Here is a 20,552-nt window from a genome sequence, read left to right on the forward strand (position 1 = left end):
GGTGGTGGAGAAGGCATGAGTTGGGGAAGAATTTTTTGGTTGTGTTTCTGTGTGGTCTGGGATTAGACCAATCAAGGACTAATAAAATATTTTCTTCTCTCCAGAACAAACAGTTCCAATTAGAAGCCATCTCATGGAATTAGGCTTAACAGCAGCAAAATTTGCTAGAAAACGGGGGAATGTGTCACTTGCAACAAGACTACTGGCACAGTGTAGTGAGGTTCAGCTGGGAAAGACCACTACTGCACAGGATTTAGTCCAGCATTTTAAAAAACTATCAACTCAAGGTCAAGTGGATGAAAAATGGGGGCCTGAACTTGACATTGAAAAAACCAAATTGCTACATACAGCAGGTTAGTAAAATGAATTATGTTAAATACATATTTATGATCACAGTCGTGTATGAATGTTACTGTGTGTGGTGCAAGGCAGTAGTAGAAATGTGGATTTTTTTTCAGCTATTGTAGAACATTTGAGTCCTGAATAAGAATGTATGTTTACTGACTTATCGCTATAAATTATTACTTTTAAAATAAGTAATTTTGTTACTGATTATTAAAATAAAACCTGCTTTAAGAGGTCATTGGTTATCCCTGAGTTTACGTGTTTTTTAAAAGTTCATTATTTTACCCTGAAATAATGTCTTTTGCTTGCTTTGAAGGCTTCTAAAGGCTTGTTTTTTGGTTTTCGATAGGCCAGTCAGCACATGCAATGGAAATGTTGAGTTCCTGTGCCATATCTTTTTGCAAGTCTGCCAAAGCCGAATATGCAGTTGCCAAGTCAATTCTTACACTGGCTAAATGGATCCAGGCAGAATGGAAAGAAATTTCGGGGCAGCTAAAACAGGTTTACAGAGCTCAGCAACAGCAGAACTTCACAGGTCTTTCTACTTTGTCTAAAAACATACTCACTTTAATAGAACTGCCATCAGTTAACACAGTGGATGAAGAGTCTCCTCGGATCGAGAGCGAATCTACAGGTAGTATTTCTTTCTCTTACTAGCTTTAAAATACTAATTTTAGAAGTTATTTTGTCCCGTTTTAAAATTTACATTGTTATGCTGGCTGTAATTGGCCACAAAAAGTGTCTCTATGGAAATTTAGTATATTAAATTGCCTGGAAGTAACTAAAACACATTTCTTTAATATCTAATACCACTGGAAGTTATTGAACTCTGCTCTCTAGGCCATACTTCTCAATTCAAGATGATTTTATGGACTTAAATGTTTTTTGCTGGCAATAAGATAATCTAAAAATTCACATCACATTAGAAGAAGCAAAAAAGATATAAAATAGTAGTTTGTGGTCCCCTTTACTGGTGGACCACAGAAATTACAGAAAGATTCAAGTTTCACATAGTGACGCTAGTGTTAGTAACAGAAAGGTACCTGACAAATAGGATAGTTAATTCATTCAGTATTTGAGTGCCTGTTACGGTAGGTACCATTATCCAGTTTTTACAGATTGGGGGTAATTAACCTCTTTGCTGAACATGAGAATGTACCTTCATTTTGTTGTGAAGCCTAGGATCTTAATTACTCAACATTGGTCTTATATTTGTAATGTGTATATTATAGGGTCTTGATATTCATAAGAGAAGGGATATGTCTTTGTAAATCTTCATATTGGCAACTAACACTAGAGCAGGCAATATTTTCACTTATAAACTTGGAATAAAGATATTTACTTTATGAATCTCTGAGTGAGATTGTATACTCAACTTCATATCATTTTGCCAGAATGTTTAGGTTGAATCTAATCATAAGGAAATAGCCATTCAAATCAAGAATGCAAGACATTCTACAACACATCTGACACCTGAACTGTTTATAAAGTTCAGTGTCATGAAAGACATGGACCTTTTTTATAGGGTTATAGTTGAAGCTTGCTTGGGAAGCTGAGTGATTCATCTCAACGTATTAGCCTTTTAGAAAAGTATAATACAAATGAATGCTTTATCAAATTATGTACTATAGTATTGTGGAACTTAATGATTGTTTGCAATAGCAAAATCCTAAAATGTTAATGGGAATGCCATTAGAATGTGAACTTGCTATAGCAACAAAGTTAACCTATTCCAGTGCTTTTTCCTCTATGAGACAAGCAGTTTATATAGACTTAGATAGTTTCCCCCCAAAAAGGAAATCTATGAATGTAATAGTGCTGATTGCTTTCATTATTTTTTTTCTTCATCATGGCAGTACATATTGGAGTTGGAGAACCTGACTTCATTTTGGGACAGTTGTATCACCTATCTTCAGTGCAGGCACCCGAAGTAGCCAAATCTTGGGCAGCCTTGGCTAGTTGGGCTTATAGGTGGGGCAGAAAGGTGGTTGACAATGCCAGGTATGTATGTTGAAATGTGTAATTTATTTACTGCATTGCAAAATAGAGATTTAAAATGTCTGCTGACATGGTAAAGTTTTCGTAGCTGAAATATGATGACTTATTTATTTTTATAGTCAGGGAGAAGGCGTTCGTCTCCTGCCTAGAGAAAAATCTGAAGTTCAGAATCTGCTTCCAGACACTATAACTGAAGAAGAAAAAGAGAGAATATATGCTATTCTTGGTCAGGCTGTGTGTCGGCCAGCGGGGATTCAGGCAAGGAAAACATGATACAGTGTTTTGGGGAAATAGTGTCAAGGTCACGGTTCTAATTCATTTTGAGGAAGTTGATCACATGTACTTGACTAAATGTTTTGTTTCAAATAACAACTTTGGTTTTTAAGATGAAAGTGAGATAATAGTTTTATTTCTTGAGAAATCAAGTTATTTTCTTAGGGTCCTGTTAAAAAAGCATTGGAGAGAGTGGTTAAAATAAGTTCATTTTATGTAAAGTAGATTACTCTTGAAATGCTCTTCGGATCAGAAACCAGGTTCTTAACACTGGCTTGGCAACTTTTAAAATATGTCAGTGCCGAGCCCCACCCCAGATATCCTGGATGGAATGTGTGTGCTCACATGCATGCGTGTGCATGTGTATTTAAGCTTACTAGGTGATACACAGCCAGAGTTGAAAACCGATGGACTAGATGATCAGTAGGATTTACTCCTTCCCCTCTCAAAGTTCTATCAATTCTAGAATGTTATGACAATTAAGTATTTAGTTGCAGACTTTAAAAGTTTGGATTTTATTGATTCACTTCTTACTCAAGACTTTAGTATATATCATTGTCTGCCACCGCCTATGTTATATGTACTCACAGTACTGTACAGAGAGTAACTGTACAGTTGTGACTGTATTCTGTGTACCTTCAGTCTCAAACTTTTGAACAGATTGTGTTTCATTTTCTTCAGGCAGAATATTATATTGTAACTTAGAACACTTAAAGTCCAAAAACCAGTCTTTAATCTTTGGGAGATGCTTGTATCTTCTTAGCTACATTAGTAAATGTATTGTAAGGAGAAGCATATTGACATTGATTTAGCCTGTATAATGCTAAATATGGAGTGGTTTGGTCTCTCATAATGAGAAAAATAATTTGACAGGAAAATCAGGTACCTTCTCCCTTTTCAATTTGTATTAAAAGTAGCATTTTATGCCCCATTTTTCTTTAGGATGAAGATATAACACTTCAGATAACAGAAAGTGAAGACAATGAGGAAGATGACATGGTCGATGTTATCTGGCGTCAGTTGATATCCAGCTGCCCGTGGCTGTCAGAACTTGATGAAAGTGCAACAGAAGGAGTTATTAAAGTGTGGAGGAAAGTCGTGGATAGAATCTTCAGCCTGTACAAGTTGTCTTGCAGCGCATATTTTACTTTCCTTAAACTCAATGCTGGCCAGGTAGGTCTCACGTTGTTCTCTTTTAGCAGATTTATTTGAAAATTTTCCTAGTAGACGAAAATTCTGAATTGTTTCTTCCTTTTGTCTTTCACTAGATTCCTTTAGATGAAGATGACCCAAGGCTACATTTAAGTCATAGAGCAGAGCAGAGCACTGATGATGTGATTGTGATGGCCACCTTGAGATTGCTCAGGCTGCTCGTGAAGCATGCTGGCGAGCTTAGGCAGTATCTGGAACACGGCTTGGAAACAACACCTACTGCTCCATGGAGAGGTGATAGTCTAAAAAATGTCTCAGCAAAAATGATTTCTGGGTAGGGTATCTGAGGCAATAAAAAAGTAGTAGTTCCTTTATGTTTATTATTTGACTATGTTACAGAATGGCTATATTAGTTCTTATGACACCCTGAGCTGCTCTTACATCACTTCCCTCTTACTTTTCGGAAGAACGGAAAGCTGAGAGGTGGAAGCTTTTTATAATACAAAATGAATTTTGGAGAGAGTGGTTAAAATAAGTTCCAAAAATTGTTATACACCCTGTGGAATCTAGAGATCAGACTGATGGTTTCCCAATGAGAGGGGTGTTGGGACTGGGTGAAAAGGTGAAGGAATTTAGAAGTACAAATTGGTAGTTAAAAAATAGTCATGGGGATATAAAGTACAGCATAGGGAATATAGTCAGTATCAATAATATTTCGATATTACTGGAAATACCAGAGGAAACACTTTGTAGAGTGTATGATTTTCTACACCACCATGCAGGACACCTGAAACTAATACAAAATAATAATGAAAGTAGTAAACTGTAATTGAAAAAATAATTTCATACACCCTTTTTAAAAATTGTGTATGTCTGCCTTTTACAGGCATTCACAGAAAATATATTTCTTTAGAAAAACTCAGTTTGTAAAAAGGGCAGAATATCTGTAATCTTTGGCCAGTTTAGTGCACAGAATACATTTGAATTGCTCTAGATTTTAATTATAGCTCTGTACCCTAACCAGTCTTGCAAAACAAGAACTATTGTGTACGGTTCTTGTTATCACAGGGAGAAATTGAGGCCCTTAGAAAGTGATGCTGGTGCACATCAGGTTCTATGTTTGCATCCACTATTGACTCTTTTTAGCAATTTAAAGTATGTTTCTTCTTATCCTGAAGGAATTATTCCACAGCTTTTCTCACGCCTAAACCACCCTGAAGTGTATGTGCGCCAGAGTATCTGTAACCTTCTCATCCGCGTGGCTCAAGATTCCCCACATCTCATACTGTATCCTGCCATAGTTGGTACCATATCGCTTAATAATGAATCACAGGCTTCAGGTATGGAATATTAAAATACTGCTACTTTGAGTATAAATTATTTTGCAAGTGTTTGTTAGGTAAATTTTTTTCGAGCTTTATGTTAGAGTTGATAAGTGCTTGTAGTTTTAAAGATAATAACAGTTGCCATTTATTAAGAGATTAACTGCTGTGTATCTGGCACCTAGGACATGTGCTTCACACGTTATCTTCAGTCTCACAGTAACCCACCAAGCATGGGAAATTGAGGCTCTCTCATGTTCTCTGAGCTGAGTAACTGGTGGATAGAATTGAAATCAAGTTCTGGGCTCTGGCTGGGAGAACACTTTATTTGCTGAGACTTATTTCTTACTTTTCTCCCATTTATCTTCTGTTAGCTTATAATACAAAGTTCATTTTGTAAACAGGGCAGAATATCCATGATCTTTGGTCAGTTTAGTGTGCAGAATTCCAGTTATTTAAATGAGTGCCCTGGAGTTGAAGAGCTCATCAGTGTTTTTCTCAACCTGACATATGCCCCTGGGAGAAACATCCAAAGTCTACCTTATCTTCCCATTTTATTATAGGAAATAAGTTTTCCTCTTCAATTCCAACTCTGCTTGGCAATATTCAAGGAGAAGAATTGCTGGTTTCTGAATGTGAGGGAGGAAGTCCTCCTGCTTCTCAGGATAGCAATAAAGATGAACCTAAAAGTGGATTAAATGAAGACCAAGCCATGATGCAGGATTGCTACAGCAAAATTGTAGATAAGCTATCTTCTGCAAACCCAACTATGGTGTTACAGGTACAGAAAACCCAACTCATACTTTAAAACCAATTTTTATTATAACCATACCCTCCCCCCACAAAACAACCTATAAACAAAACTAATTAAAAACTTTTATGGAGCCTGGCGGGTGTGGCTTAGCGGTTGAGCATCGACCTATGATCTAGGAGATTGAAGTCTGGTTCCCGGTCAGGGCACATGCCCGGGTTGTGGGCTTGATCCCCAGTCGGGGGTGTGCAGGAGGCAGCCGATCAATGACTCTCCCATCATTGATGTTTTTAGCGCTCTCCCCCTCTCCCTTCCTCTCTCTGAAATCAATAAGATATTTAAAAAACAACAACAATAAAGCTGTCATGGAGATTTTGAGGAACAAAACTTTTAGAATAATCAAAATTGGTTTTACAAGTCTGTATTGATAGGCAGAATCACTAATAAGGGTTCTCTAATTATATCATGAACAAAGACACACACAATCAACCTACAGTTTACAGTGTTTGCAGAGCTGTGCTGTCTATAGACTTACAGATGAGCATGTTTGGATGTGTTGTTTCCGCAGGTTCAGATGCTCGTGGCTGAGCTGCGCAGGGTCACTGTTCTCTGGGATGAGCTCTGGTTGGGAGTTCTGTTACAGCAACATATGTACGTCCTGAGACGAATTCAGCAGCTTGAAGATGAGGTGAAGAGAGTCCAGAACAACAACACCTTACGCAAGTATGTTTTCATTCACATACTCCAAAAATGAAGCTGCCTCTTTTAAAAAAAATTTATTTTAATACAAATTTTTTAATTTAATTTTTTCCAATCACCATTCATCCCTCCATACCCTCTTACACTCACCCACCCCCTCCACTTGTCCATGTCCATTAATTCTTCCCCCCCCTTTTTTTCTTTTTTACTCAATCCCTCCATGCCTCCTGCATAACCCCCTCCCCCCACCTCCACCCTACTCCCAGAGTTCCCAGCCTGCTGTCTATCAGTCTGTCTCTGTTTTACTTATTAGGCCCATTTGCCTCTTTTTTTAAAAGTAAACACGCATAACAAAATTTACCCTTTTAATCAGTTTTAAGAGTACATTTGAGTGGCAGTAAGTACATTCATAGTGTTGTATAACCATCACCACGCCCATTTCCAGAGCTTACTCATCATCTGAAACAGAAGCTCTGTGCCCATTAAATAGTCCTCCCCATCCTTCCCTAACCCCAGCCCCTGGTTATGCTCGTCTACTTTCTGTCTCTGAATTTGACTACTATGAGTACCTCATATAAGTGGAATCATACAGTATTTGTCCTTTTGTGTGTCTGTGTTATTTCACTTAGCATAAGTTTCATCCATGTTGTCGTATGTGTCAGAATTTTCTTCCTTTTTATGGCTGAATATTTCATTGTATGGATATGACTCATTTTGTTTATGTACTCATCTGTCAGTTGACACTTGGGTTGCTGCTCCTACCTTTTGGCTATTATAAACAACGCTTCTATGAACGTTGGTGTACAGATATCTGTTTGAGTCCCTACTTTGAATTATTTCGTGTATGATTTAGGGGATTTTCTGGGTCGCATGGAAATTCTTTTTAACTTTTTGAGGAACTGCTAGATTATTTTCCACCGTGCCTGCATCTTTTTACGTTTCACCAAAAGTGAACATGAATTTCAATTTCTCCATATTCTTGGCTGTACTTGTTATTTCTTTTTGTTTTCTATTCTTTTATTTCTGATAGTAGCCATCCTAATGGGTGTGAAGTTGTTTCTCATTGTGCTTTTGATTTGCATTTCCCAATGACTAATAACATTAAGTATCTTTTTGTGTGCCTATTGACCATTTGTATATCTTTGGAGAAATGCTGTATTCAGATCCTTTGCCCATTAAATTTTTTTTTATTGATTTCAGAGAGAGGCAGGGAGAGGGAGAGAGAGATAGAAACATCAATGATGAGAGAGAGTCATTCACCGTCTGCCTCTTGCAGGCCCCCTACTGGGGATCGATCCCTCAACCCGGGCATGTGCACTGATGGGAACCAAACCATGACCTCTTGGTTCATAGGTCAACACTCAACCACTGAGCAACACTGGCCAGTGGCCAGACCTTTGCCCATTTTTTAATTGGGTTATTTATTGTTGTTGAGCTTTAGGGGCTCTCTTCATATTCTGGATATTAATCCATCATCAGATACATGATTTATAAAAAGTAATCTTTCCCCATTTTGTGTGTTGTATTTTCACTCTCGTGATACTATCTTTTGATGTACATATAAGTTAGTTCCTTTTTTCTTTTTTAAATTTGAGAGAGAGAGGAAGTGAGAGAAACAATGATTTATTGTTTCACTTGTGCATTTATTAGTTGCTTCTTGTATGTGCTCTGACTGGGGATTGAGCCTGCCATCTTGGTGTATTGGGATGATGCTCTAACCAACTGAGCTACGTGACCAGGGCCTGATGTACATACAAGTTTTTAATTTCGATGTAATCCAATTTACCTGTTTTTCTTTTGTTACCTGTGCTTGTGCCATATTTAAGAAATCATTGTCAAATCCAGTGTCAAGAAGCCTTTTTCCCTTGTGTTTTCTTCTGAGAGTTTTAAAGTGTGAGCTCTTAAGGTATTTGATTCATTTTGAGATTTTTTTTCATACAGTGTAAGGTAAGTGTTCAGCTTTGTTCTTTTCATTTGTTCTTATCCAGTTTCCTAGCACCAGTTGTTGCAAAGGGAAACTGCCTCTTTTACATGCTGGATTTTTTTTTTAATGTGCTGTATTTTTTAGAATGCCATGTCATAAGTTACTTTGCCAATATTTTATTACTTTATTTTGTCTTATTCTTTTATACTGTTTACTTACACTTAGTACATTTAAATTGTTCCTTATTTGTATAAAACTCTTTGTCTTCCTGGTCAGAGAAGAGAAAATTGCAATCATGCGGGAGAAGCACACGGCTCTGATGAAGCCCATTGTGTTTGCTTTGGAGCATGTAAGGAGCATCACGGCGGCCCCTGCGGAAACGCCTCATGAAAAGTGGTTTCAGGATAACTATGGCGATGCAATTGAAAATGCCCTAGAAAAACTGAAGACACCGTCAAACCCTGCAAAACCTGGAAGCAGCTGGATTCCATTTAAAGAGGTAAATCTCAAGCATACTTCTAAAATGGGGAGTCCTCTCTGAGATACAAAATTTAAATATGGAGACTTTCCTTACTTGGAACACGAGAAGGAAGCTCATGGAAGGCAGCCTATTACTAGTTGCTTATAAGAAATGTAGAGAAAAGTGTTTTCTTCATTTTGAGTGGGCCTAGGGTGGCAAACTTGCATCTACAATTCGCACCAAGAAAGAATGTACTTTTAAGAAATTAGCTAAGGATTGGGCTCTGGCCTTGAGCTGAATATTGATTGCCTGCTATCTTCTCATAAAATACTAAGAAATTTAATCTTGTGCCTGTATAGTTTTTCTAAGTCACTGTTTTGAAATCAGTTCTGTATAGGCTATTTGGAGATGATTAGTATATTTAAATATTTGAGAATCCTTATTATCTTTTAAGTTTTGATCCCTTAAATTCTGTATTTTCTTTATTTTTTATCTTTTACAGCAATAGCACTATTAGTTGGGGGAGCTGTGTAGTTTTTTTTTTGTTTTTCCTTGTCCCTTCTTTCTCTGTGGCTTACCTTTATTGTCCCTAACTGATTTCCTTACTTTAGTAATGAGGAAACTATTAAAAGATCCAGGGTAGAAACAAAAAGTGCACCTAACTTTAGTAAATGCAAACTGCTAAATTGAAGGGAAATAGCTAGAAGCACAAGACAACAACAACATGAAGGATGAAACTTATTTTGTGTGAGGTAGCCAAACTTGTTTCCTTGCTTTTCCAGCAGTTTCTTGCTTTTTTGTCCCCTTCTCAGTAAATTAAGAAACCACAGGAGGAGACATGAGGAATATATATATTTTTTAATATATATATTTTTTATTGATTTCAGAGAGAGGGAGGGAGATAGAAACATCAATGATGAGAGTCATTGATGAGCTGCCTTCTACATGCCCCCTGCTGGGGGTCGAGCCCGAACCCATTGCATGTACCCTGACTGGGAATTGAACCTCAGTCTCTTGGATCATAGGTCGATGCTCAACCACTGAGCCATGCTGGCTGGGCGAGGAATACTTTTAAAAACCGAGTGTGGTGTGTGTGTGTGTATGAAACAAGTAAAAATTTTTTTGATAATTGCATTCATTTTTTCAAAACATCTTTATTGTTGAAGATATTACAAATGTTCCCTTTTTTCCATTGATTCCCTGCACCCCTCCTTCCAGGCCTTTAACACAGTATTGCCTGTATCCATGGGTTATGCAGAGATGCATATAAGTTCTTAGGTTAATCTCTCCCCACCCACCCCCGCCTACCCCCGCCTTCCTTCTGAGATTCCTCAGTCTGTTCCATGCTTCTATGTCTCTGTTTTGTTCATCGGTTTATTTTATTCATTAGATTCCATGTATGAGTAAGATCATGTGATACTTGTGTTTCTCTGGCTGGCTTGTTTCACTTAGCATAATACTCTCTAGGTTCCACCATGCGGTCTCAAAGGGTCAGGGATCCTTTGTTTTTACAGCTGCATAGTATTCCATGGAATAAATGTCTGAGAAGATACTTGATATGATTTCAGTCTTCTTGAACTTGTAGAGCCTTGTTTTGTGTCCTAACTTGTGGTTTATCTTTGAGAATGTCCTATGTGCGCTTGAGGAGAATGGATATTCTGCAGCTTTGAGGTGAAATGGTCTGTAGATTGTATTCATTTTAAAGAATAGTTTTAAAAATTATAAAGAATACCCGTATCTCCCTTCCCTTTTTTCTGTAAGTGCAGCTAAAAAAATAGAATTAGCTAAAGAAATACAACTTCTTAGAAGTCTCACATGTCCCTCCCTAATGCTATCTTTCTCTCTGCAACCACTGTTCTGAATTTTTCATTAACTGTTACCTACTTAAAAAAAATAGTTCTTGTTTATTGATGCATTTCTAAATGGTGTATTGTTTAGTTTTTGCCTGTTTTTAAATTTCATATAAATGAGAACATTTGGTATATATGTGTCTGTACTTACTACTTCCATTGTTGATGAATTAGCCTTAGGGTTTTTATTTTGTTTTGTTTTCATTAGGATTCATCTATGTTTTGGGTGCAGCTGAATATTGATCTATCACGGTGAAATACCAAAATTTATTCATTGTCTTTTTAGTGGGCACTTAGGGGATTCCCAGTTGTCTTTTTCCTTTTATGAACAAATGCATGCTAAGGAATGATTTAAAAATTTTTTCACATGAAAGAGCCCACGCACGGTTCATTAATTCAGGTGCAGATTATTGAGTTAGCTAAAAGTAGGGATACAGCTATTCTTGTGACCTGTTGTTCCCTGTCAGTTATTAGAAGGGATTATGGTGTTCTGCATATTTCAAGTGATCAGAGCTCTGAATTGTTACCAACTTTTCAGGTGGCTTCCTCAGGATGTGTCTACCTGACAGCCAACATTGGCTACACCTTTTGCTCTATGGCAAGGGCCAAATTGTTTTGGTATTGATTAGGCATAGTGTAACAGTGGAGAATGAGTTTATAGGCCCTTGTGACCACAGCAGTGATTTCCTTCCATCTGCTGTGATTTCATTGCTTATTTGGACAGGAGGAGGAAGGGTTCTGAACAGAGTAGAAACCACCTAGAGTATACCAGCACACCAGTGTATCCCCTCCCAGGAATACCCAGCTATATAACAACAAAGTAGGAACTAGAGGAAGAGGTATTTGTACTGGCATTTCAAAGTTACTTGCATGCCACATTGAATGTGGAAGAAAATAAGTGTCGTAATGATAATATAAACTTGTTTTCCCCATCTTATAGATAATGCTGAGTTTGCAACAGAGAGCACAGAAACGTGCAAGTTACATCTTGCGTCTTGAAGAAATCAGCCCGTGGCTGGCGGCCATGACTAACACTGAAATTGCTCTTCCTGGAGAAGTCTCAGCTAGAGACACTGTCACAATCCACAGTGTGGGCGGAACCATTACAATCTTACCTACCAAAACCAAACCAAAGAAACTTCTTTTTCTGGGGTCAGATGGGAAGAGCTATCCTTATCTTTTCAAAGGTGAGATTTAAAAGAAGAGTATTAGTTTGACAATTATTTTTTTTGTTTTGTTAATCCTCACCAGAGTGTATTTTTTCCATTGATTTTTAGAGAGAGTAGAAGGGAGTGAGGGAGGAGGAGAGGGAGAGAGAGAAAAACATCGATGTGAAAGAGAGAGAGACATCGATTGGTTGCCTCCCGCATGTGCCTCAACTGGGGCTGGAGATCAAACTTCCAACCCAGGTTTGTGCCCTTGACCAGAAATCAAACCCATGACCCTTTGGTACTAGGGCCGATGCCACTGAACAACACTGGCCAGGGCATCAGGTGAATTTCTATATGTCATGAATAGCCGGGGGTATCCTGTATCTTATGTGATTTTGAATGGAAGTAGTTGGATGCTGAGGAGTTAAGATTTTCCATTCCCACTCTCTCTGCTTATGAATTTGTATATACAAAACAACTGAGGTACAGCTAATAATGCTAATATCTAAAATCTTGTGACTGAATTGAATGTTCTCTAATGCTCTAAGTGTGCCTTCTTAACTATCATTTCTTGACTGCTATTGCTAATTGAGAAGGACCTCAAAAAAGTGCTACATTTCCAACCCTGCCCCATTGTACTTTACCCCATTTGGTCACCTATACTAGCTACTTTAATTTTGTTTCCATAGGATTGGAGGATTTACATCTGGATGAGAGAATAATGCAGTTCCTGTCTATCGTGAACACTATGTTTGCTACAATCAATCGCCAGGAAACACCTCGTTTCCACGCTAGACACTATTCTGTAACACCACTAGGAACACGGTCAGGGCTGATCCAGTGGGTCGATGGAGCCACGCCCTTGTTTGGTCTTTACAAACGATGGCAACAACGGGAAGCTGCCTTACAAGCACAAAAGGTTGATAAAAATTTAAGTATACATGTACTTTTATTTGAGTGTGTCTAAATAACTATATTAGCCTCTGTTACATGTGAAATATTTCTCGGCTTTACTGTACTTGAGCATTTTTGCAAGTTTGTAAGTTAAAGAAGGAACAGACTCGCGGTGCATAGGAAAGTATTTTTGAGGGACATATTATAAAAATTAAGTTTTAATAGGCAGAAATAACAACATTGGGTTAATCTTCTAGACATACATGGGGGGTAGGATGGTAGTACGTTTAATACTCAGTAACTTGATAATTCACATCTTAATGCTTTTTATTTGGCTTACCCTAGGGTCTTTTAAATTAAATTTGTAAATAAAAGATAGCTTTGACCCAAGTTCCTGGGTCAAATATGTAAGTAAGAAACAACTTTAGAGTTAGTCACTGTTTTGTTCCTGTGAAACTTATATACTTTGATTTAGACTGGGAGTTTTATTTAGAATATATTTTAGCTAAGTATCTGAGTGCTCAGTATATGCCAGGAACAGTAGCACTAAATACTATGGATATAAAGATAAATTTTATACAGTCTCAACCTCATGATTCTACATCTAGCCTAAGAAAATGATTCTAATCAGAGTAGATATGGGAAGGAGCAAGAGTTTGAAAGGAATTGAATTATGAAGTAGGCATAGGAGACTGTTGACAAGCAACTTAGAGATCGGAACCAGAGGTGGGCTATCTAAATTTTTGTTTCAATATCTGTTAATTTTATATTAAGTCATACTGATGAAGAATGAAATATGTGTGTAAATGATAAAATACAAACAGAATTACATGTTACAAAGAAGAATGTAACGTGGATGTTGAGTTTGAATTGAACTTCAAGAAAACATAACAGTAGACCAAGTTTTTAATAAAGTAGTAGCAGTAGTACCTAATTAGGAGAAAGACATGTAGATTGTAAGAAAGATGCATAGTCCTGAAGAATTGGCTGTTTGATGCATGAATTTCACCTGGGTGGCTGGAGAATGCCACTAAAAAAAGAGGTTTGAAAATGCTACTTTCCATTCAAAGTAATCTTTATTTGAATAAAGTTGATCTTTTAAAATAATTTTATTACAGGCCCAAGATTCCTACCAAACCCCTCAGAATCCTGGAATTGTACCCCGTCCTAGTGAACTTTATTACAGTAAAATTGGCCCTGCTTTAAAAGCAGTTGGACTTAGTCTGGATGTGTCCCGACGGGATTGGCCTCTTCACGTAATGAAGGCAGTGTTAGAAGAGTTAATGGAAGCTACCCCACCAAATCTCCTCGCTAAAGAACTTTGGTCATCTTGCACCACACCTGATGAATGGTGGAGAGTCACACAGGTATGTTTTGGTTTTTTATTTTAATCAGTATTGGGTTTTTGGCCTCCTTCCTGTCTTGTTTGCCTGGTTCCCCCTTCTCGCCTTCCTCCCTGCTTCCTTCCAGATTTGGTAGTTTGAGACCTGTATTTGAATCTTATAAGACATGGCCATAACTGTGTGAGGGTGGAATGGAGAGAATTATGGATGAAATGAAAGGAAGAATCAAAACTTTAGAAAGAGAAAAACTAGGGAGGCTGAAGAATAGTTTTGTTTTTTAAATCCAGCATTCTGATATGACTTAAGTAGGATCAATGAGGACCATGGTGTGTATGCAGCTGCTCAGTGCAGAGCCTCTCCAGCCATGCATAGCAGCCCTGAGGAGTGCCATTTTATTTAGGAACAAAGGAGTTAGGATTATGGAATTTTATAACTTTTAGAGCATTAGTCCATGTTGGAAGGAAATTTGCTAATGTGCTTGCCTTGTTTCCCCACCCCTTCTTCTTTAGTCTTATGCCAGATCTACTGCGGTCATGTCTATGGTCGGGTACATAATCGGCCTTGGAGATAGACATTTGGACAATGTTCTTATAGACATGACAACTGGAGAGGTTGTTCACATAGATTACAATGTTTGCTTTGAAAAAGGTAAAATTAACTTGGACTTTACATTTATTATGAGGGTCAAATGTTTTTTGATGAAAGGACAAAAATATGATTTGTCTTTTCAAGGTAAAAGCCTTCGTGTTCCTGAGAAAGTACCTTTTCGGATGACACAGAACATTGAAACAGCACTGGGTGTAACTGGAGTAGAAGGTGTTTTTAGGCTTTCATGTGAGCAGGTATGCTCTTTTCTCTTATACCTCTTTAATTAACAAATCCTGTGGCATGAAAAACTACATTTCCATCAGGAAACTTGTGGCAAAACTTGAATTCTTTTGAAAACAGGTTCTACACATTATGCGGCGTGGCAGAGAGACTCTGCTGACATTGCTGGAGGCCTTTGTGTATGACCCACTGGTGGACTGGACTGCTGGGGGCGAGGCTGGGTTTGCTGGAGCTGTCTATGGTGGAGGTGGCCAGCAGGCCGAGAGCAAGCAGAGCAAGAGAGAGATGGAACGGGAGATCACCCGCAGCCTCTTTTCTTCCAGAGTAGCGGAAATTAAGGTGAAGCCAGTGACAATAAGCCATTGTTACCTTTTTGTTAATAATGTTAACGTGCCCATAAAAAAGTTTAGTGAAACTGTTTTCTAAAAAATTTTTTGCAAGGCTATAATGTATAATATTGAAATGGCAGTGAAACTGCAATTTGATGTCTTTTTATTAGGAAATACTTCCATACGGAGACACACAATGATGTAAAAAACTATACTTTTTTAAATGGATTGAAATGTGTTTTCAATGACTATTTTAAGGGCTCTTTAATTGCATAGCCTCCCCTCAGTCTTGGTTTTAATATCCTGGTAGCCAGTGATGCTAATCTTGTTTTGTGTGGTATGGTGGTAACTGTATGGGACTGTGGAACTGAGTCTTTATGGCTTTTTGAATATGGACACTTTTGTTACTGTTGTAAAATATGGGTGATGCCTTCACTCCCTCAGGGTTTTGTTGAGACTTAAATAGAATAACATGTGTGAGATATCCTTCTAGCATGATCCTTCTGAGTGACAACATGGCTCATAGTTGACCCTGTAAGAATCTTCCTAACCATAATACCTTTCACAGGTGAACTGGTTTAAGAATAGGGATGAGATGCTCGCTGTGCTTCCCAAGCTGGATAGCAGCTTAGACGAATACCTAAGCCTGCAAGAGCAATTGACAGATGTGGAAAAACTGCAGGGCAAGCTGCTGGAAGAAATAGAGTTTCTGGAAGGAGCTGAAGGAGTGGATCATCCTTCTCACACTCTGCAACACAGGTTTAAAACAGTGTTGAACTCGTTTCTAAATATATGCCATTAAGGAGAATTTATGTTTGTGTAAATATTGTCAACTTGAATTAGATTTATTGCAGCAGCTCACATAAATGACAAAAGCTCTCCCAAGGACTGCAGTTTCAAAGTGTTAATAAACACGAATTCACTTAAATTTAATGCTTTATTATATTTAATTTAAATGATTTAATTTAATTTAATTTAATTATTAAGCATAGGTGGCATAGTGGTTAGAACACTGAACTGGGCTTCAGAAAAACCTGGGTTGTGTTTTTTCCCCTCTACACTTGAATCTGAATCTTTATTCATTTTACATTGGCGATTATTTCATCTCCTTCTCTGAGTTTTTAAGCATTAAATTAGGGTGATCTAAGTGAGCCTTGCAGAGAGCAGGTACTCACAGAAGGGTAGTTCACTATGCAAGTCCAGACACTGCATGAGGCTCTGAGATTATAAAGGTCCATCAGCGTCAGTCTTTTTTTTAACCTTTAAAACTCAGAACCTGGCAGGTGTGGTAGAATTCTGCTTAAAATGTTGTGAGTATAGTTGAAGGGACTGTGGGCTCAGGATAAACCAGAAAAGTAAGGGACATTTGAGTAGTGCCCTCAAGATTGAAAAGGAGTTTACGAGGCAGTCCAAGTGTGAGCAAAGTTGGGGTTATAAAAATACATAGAAGAAAGAACAGAAAGCGATTTAAAATTTTTTCTCTTCTATTAGGTATTCTGAACACACCCAACTACAGACTCAGCAAAGGGCTGTTCAGGAAGCAATCCAGGTGAAACTGAATGAATTTGAACAGTGGATAACACATTATCAGGCTGCATTCAATAATTTAGAGGCCACACAGCTTGCAAGTTTGCTTCAGGAGATAAGCACACAAATGGACCTTGGTATGGGTTGACTTATTTTAAATAACACGTGAGCGTGTGAGTTTTGTAGTTGTGTCTTTATGTGTGGGGTTCTGGTTTGTGCTCCCTTGCAGTGACTGCTGATTTGAAATTGTTTCATCACAATTAATAATTACTTTTACTCAAAGGTCCTCCAAGCTATGTGCCAGCAACAGCCTTTCTGCAGAATGCTGGCCAGGCCCACTTGATTAGCCAGTGTGAGCAGCTGGAAGGGGAGGTTGGCGCTCTGCTGCAGCAGAGGCGCTCGGTGCTCCGAGGCTGTCTGGAACAGCTGCATCACTATGCAACCGTAGCTCTGCAGTATCCAAAGGCCATATTTCAGAAACATCGAATTGAACAGTGGAAGACCTGGATGGAAGAGCTCATCTGCAATACCACAGTAGAACGCTGTCAGGAACTCTACAGAAAGTAAGTTTATAGCACTTCATTTTCTTTACTTCTCATTAGGGTTAGAAGCAAAGTTGTGTTCAATTATTTAATTGCATAGTATTTTTAATTTTTCTTGAAAGAAATGGTTGATAGATGAAATTTATCTGGAGTCACTTTTGTCTTGGTTTTAAGAGGATTTGAGATCATGTTTTTCCTTATAAGACAATGGGTTTTTCTAATTTATTAAAATGTATTTTGTTGTAAGAGGGGTGGTATCAGGGTAAAGAGAGCTAAACTGAAATACTGATTCTGTCACTTACCAAGTCATCTTAGAACGTTATTTTGGCTCTTGAGACTTTTCCTATTTGTAAAATGGAAATGATTCCTACTCTTCAAAGTTTAAGTATCAAATGCAATATTTAATATGTAGTATTTTATAAACCATGAACTTATTTACAAGCAGGGAGTGGTTATATTATAAACAAGCATCTCTTTCTATTTTTATATAGATATGAAATGCAGTATGCTCCCCAACCACCCCCAACAGTGTGTCAGTTCATCACTGCCACTGAAATGACCCTGCAGCGGTACGCAGCAGACATAAATAGCAGACTTATTAGACAAGTGGAACGCTTGAAACAGGAAGCTGTCACTGTGCCTGTTTGTGAAGATCAGTTGAAAGAAATTGAACGTTGCATTAAAGTGTTCCTTCATGAGAATGGAGAAGAAGGATCTTTAAGTCTAGCAAGTGTTATTATTTCTGCCCTTTGTACTCTCACAAGGTGAGTTAGCTAACCTCATATCGAGATCATTTTGTTTTCTTGGAAACACTGATGCATGTTGAAATTTCATGACTCTTTTGTCCCAAACTTAAGGTATACTTTATTTTCATTAGTCTGCCCAGTGTTACAGCTTGCTTTATTTCCTTTTAGATTTTGAATTATTCTCACTTGTGAGTTTAGCGAAGTCAGTTTCACTGTACAAATATTTGTCACATTTAGGCGTAACCTGATGATGGAAGGTGCAGCTTCGAGTGCTGGAGAACAACTGGTTGATCTTACTTCTCGGGATGGAGCCTGGTTCTTGGAGGAGCTCTGCAGTATGAGCGGAAACGTCACCTGTCTGGTTCAGTTACTGAAGCAGTGCCACCTGGTGCCACAGGACTTAGACATTCCCAACCCCATGGAAGCGTCTGAGGCAGTTCACTTAGCTAATGGGGTATACACTTCACTTCAGGTGAACACTTTTAAATTAGCTTAAGTTTTAGAAGTTGTTTTAGATATTGAACCTTGTACTTCTCATCTCTTTAATTCAGAACAGCAATTTGACTTCCCCCTCTTTTAGTGTTGCTTAATTAGTTACTTAAAGATCAGTGTGAGGTTCATGTCCATAAGTTGGTTACAGTTGTATCAAGTTTGTTCTTAAATTACAGCATTCTCTAAATGTGTAACTTAATCTAAACTCAGAAAAACATTAAATTATATTTCTTACATATTTGTAGGAATTAAATTCAAATTTCCGGCAAATCATATTTCCAGAAGCACTGAGATGTTTAATGAAAGGAGAATACACATTAGAAAGTATGCTTCATGAACTGGACAGTCTTATTGAACAGACAACTGATGGTGTCCCCCTGCAGACTCTAGTTGAATCTCTTCAAGCCTATTTAAGAAATGCAGCTATGGGGCTCGAGGAAGAAACACATGCTCATTACATCGATGTTGCCAGGCAAGTGCTCTGTTTTCTTCTGAAAGACATGGGGAAGCCAGATAAGGATTTTGAGCTATTCTTTTACTGTAAGTTTACTTTTAATTTTTAGAGTAGATGTAATTATTTATAAATGTTTATATACAGGTCTTTTTAAAAATCTTTTATATGAAAATAACTACAGATTCACAGGAAGTTGTAAAAAAAATGTGGGCAGGGAGGTCTTGTGCACACTTCACCCCTCCAATGTCAGCATCTTGCATACCTGAGGTACAATGATAACACAATGCAGATGGCATTGGTACAGTCCACAGAGCTGCTAAGATTTCACCAGTAACATAAGCACTCACTTTTGATTGTGTTTGTGTGCATGTGTAGTTCCATGCAGTTTTATCAAATACATTCATATATCCTTTCAGTGCTATAATTTCACCATACCTGCACACAGCACAAAGCGGAGTGATGTTTTTTAAAGCCAGCCCTTAGAACTCTATGGAAGCATCTGAGCCTTAGCTAATGGAGTATACACCTCAATTCAGGACAGTGCTTTTAAATTAGCTTAAATTTTGTAAGTTTGTTTTGGATATTGAACACTGTATTTCTTAGCTATTAAATCCAGAAAAACAATTAGACTTTGGAACCTGTAGACATTGGGCGGTACCTCTACCCATGCACGGTACCAATAGCTAACCTCCAAGCCCTTTTGTCCCTGGTGACTCAAGATCTCTTTCTTTGGCATTCTGATGTCCAGTTCATTCCAGAAAGTATAATTGAGGGAGTAGAAATGAATTGTCCCATCACACTTCCTCCCATGGGGAAATTCAAAGATATAAGACAGTTGAGAGAATAGTATAATGCACCCCCATCTTACCAGTATCAGTAATTATCTGCACCTAGTCAATCTTATTTAAGTTGTACCACCCCAATTTTCTTGAAGCAAATATTTTTTCATTATTAAATACTGCAGGAAATGTATATGTAAAATATAAACTTTTTTTCTTAATCATGGTGTCATTATGTCAACAAAAGTAACAATAGTTTAATGTTTTCTGTTGTCCTGCACTCAAAATTTTCCCATTTTCTCATGTTTCTTTGTAGTAGTTTTACTATACAGTAAAAAAAATGAGTGTAATTATTATAGCATAAGCATGTCAGCTAAATAGTGAATAAATGGCAGGTATTTCAGATACTGTCTATAGTCGGCTCTACCATGTGACAATAATGTGAACATACTTCACAATTTTTGCTAGATTCACCAGCTTAAGAATTGTGGGATTCTTCACATTTTTTGTTTTAATATTGGGGATTTGTATTCACATTCTGTGTGTGATGTGAGACTGTAATATTTTATATAGTTCTTTTTAAAATTGTCACAATTCAAGTTTACATAAAATTTAATCAAGTGAACAATTGCTAATACTGAATTGAATCATTGACTTCACGTTGTGATTGACATCAAATGTCATTTTATTGTA

General features: G+C 37.6%; 1 protein-coding gene across 3 annotated transcripts in view; it reads left to right on the forward strand.

Annotated features, from left to right (window-relative positions):
* The window catches only part of SMG1 (SMG1 nonsense mediated mRNA decay associated PI3K related kinase), a 95,429-nt gene that overhangs the window by 58,722 nt on the left and 16,155 nt on the right, over positions 1-20,552 (forward strand). For 2 of the 3 annotated variants that reach the window (XM_016196262.2, XM_087815637.1), the window contains 22 exons: positions 105-353; positions 695-979; positions 2,202-2,346; positions 2,463-2,601; positions 3,559-3,789; positions 3,885-4,062; positions 4,947-5,108; positions 5,654-5,871; positions 6,410-6,564; positions 8,741-8,963; positions 11,715-11,961; positions 12,615-12,844; positions 13,938-14,186; positions 14,672-14,810; positions 14,895-15,004; positions 15,111-15,329; positions 15,888-16,078; positions 16,811-16,983; positions 17,130-17,409; positions 17,880-18,152; positions 18,372-18,606; positions 18,872-19,098. In XM_016196262.2, coding sequence (XP_016051748.2) covers positions 105-353; positions 695-979; positions 2,202-2,346; positions 2,463-2,601; positions 3,559-3,789; positions 3,885-4,062; positions 4,947-5,108; positions 5,654-5,871; positions 6,410-6,564; positions 8,741-8,963; positions 11,715-11,961; positions 12,615-12,844; positions 13,938-14,186; positions 14,672-14,810; positions 14,895-15,004; positions 15,111-15,329; positions 15,888-16,078; positions 16,811-16,983; positions 17,130-17,409; positions 17,880-18,152; positions 18,372-18,606; positions 18,872-19,098 — 4,558 coding nt within the window. Of the gene's footprint in view, positions 1-104; positions 354-694; positions 980-2,201; positions 2,347-2,462; positions 2,602-3,558; positions 3,790-3,884; positions 4,063-4,946; positions 5,109-5,653; positions 5,872-6,409; positions 6,565-8,740; positions 8,964-11,714; positions 11,962-12,614; positions 12,845-13,937; positions 14,187-14,671; positions 15,005-15,110; positions 15,330-15,887; positions 16,079-16,810; positions 16,984-17,129; positions 17,410-17,879; positions 18,153-18,371; positions 18,607-18,871; positions 19,099-20,552 lie in introns of all 3 variants that reach the window. The other variant, XM_016196258.2, reaches the window with a different exon arrangement.

Source organism: Miniopterus natalensis, chromosome 3, assembly GCF_054644295.1.
Source record: "Miniopterus natalensis isolate mMinNat1 chromosome 3, mMinNat1.hap1, whole genome shotgun sequence".
NCBI lineage: Eukaryota > Metazoa > Chordata > Mammalia > Chiroptera > Miniopteridae > Miniopterus > Miniopterus natalensis.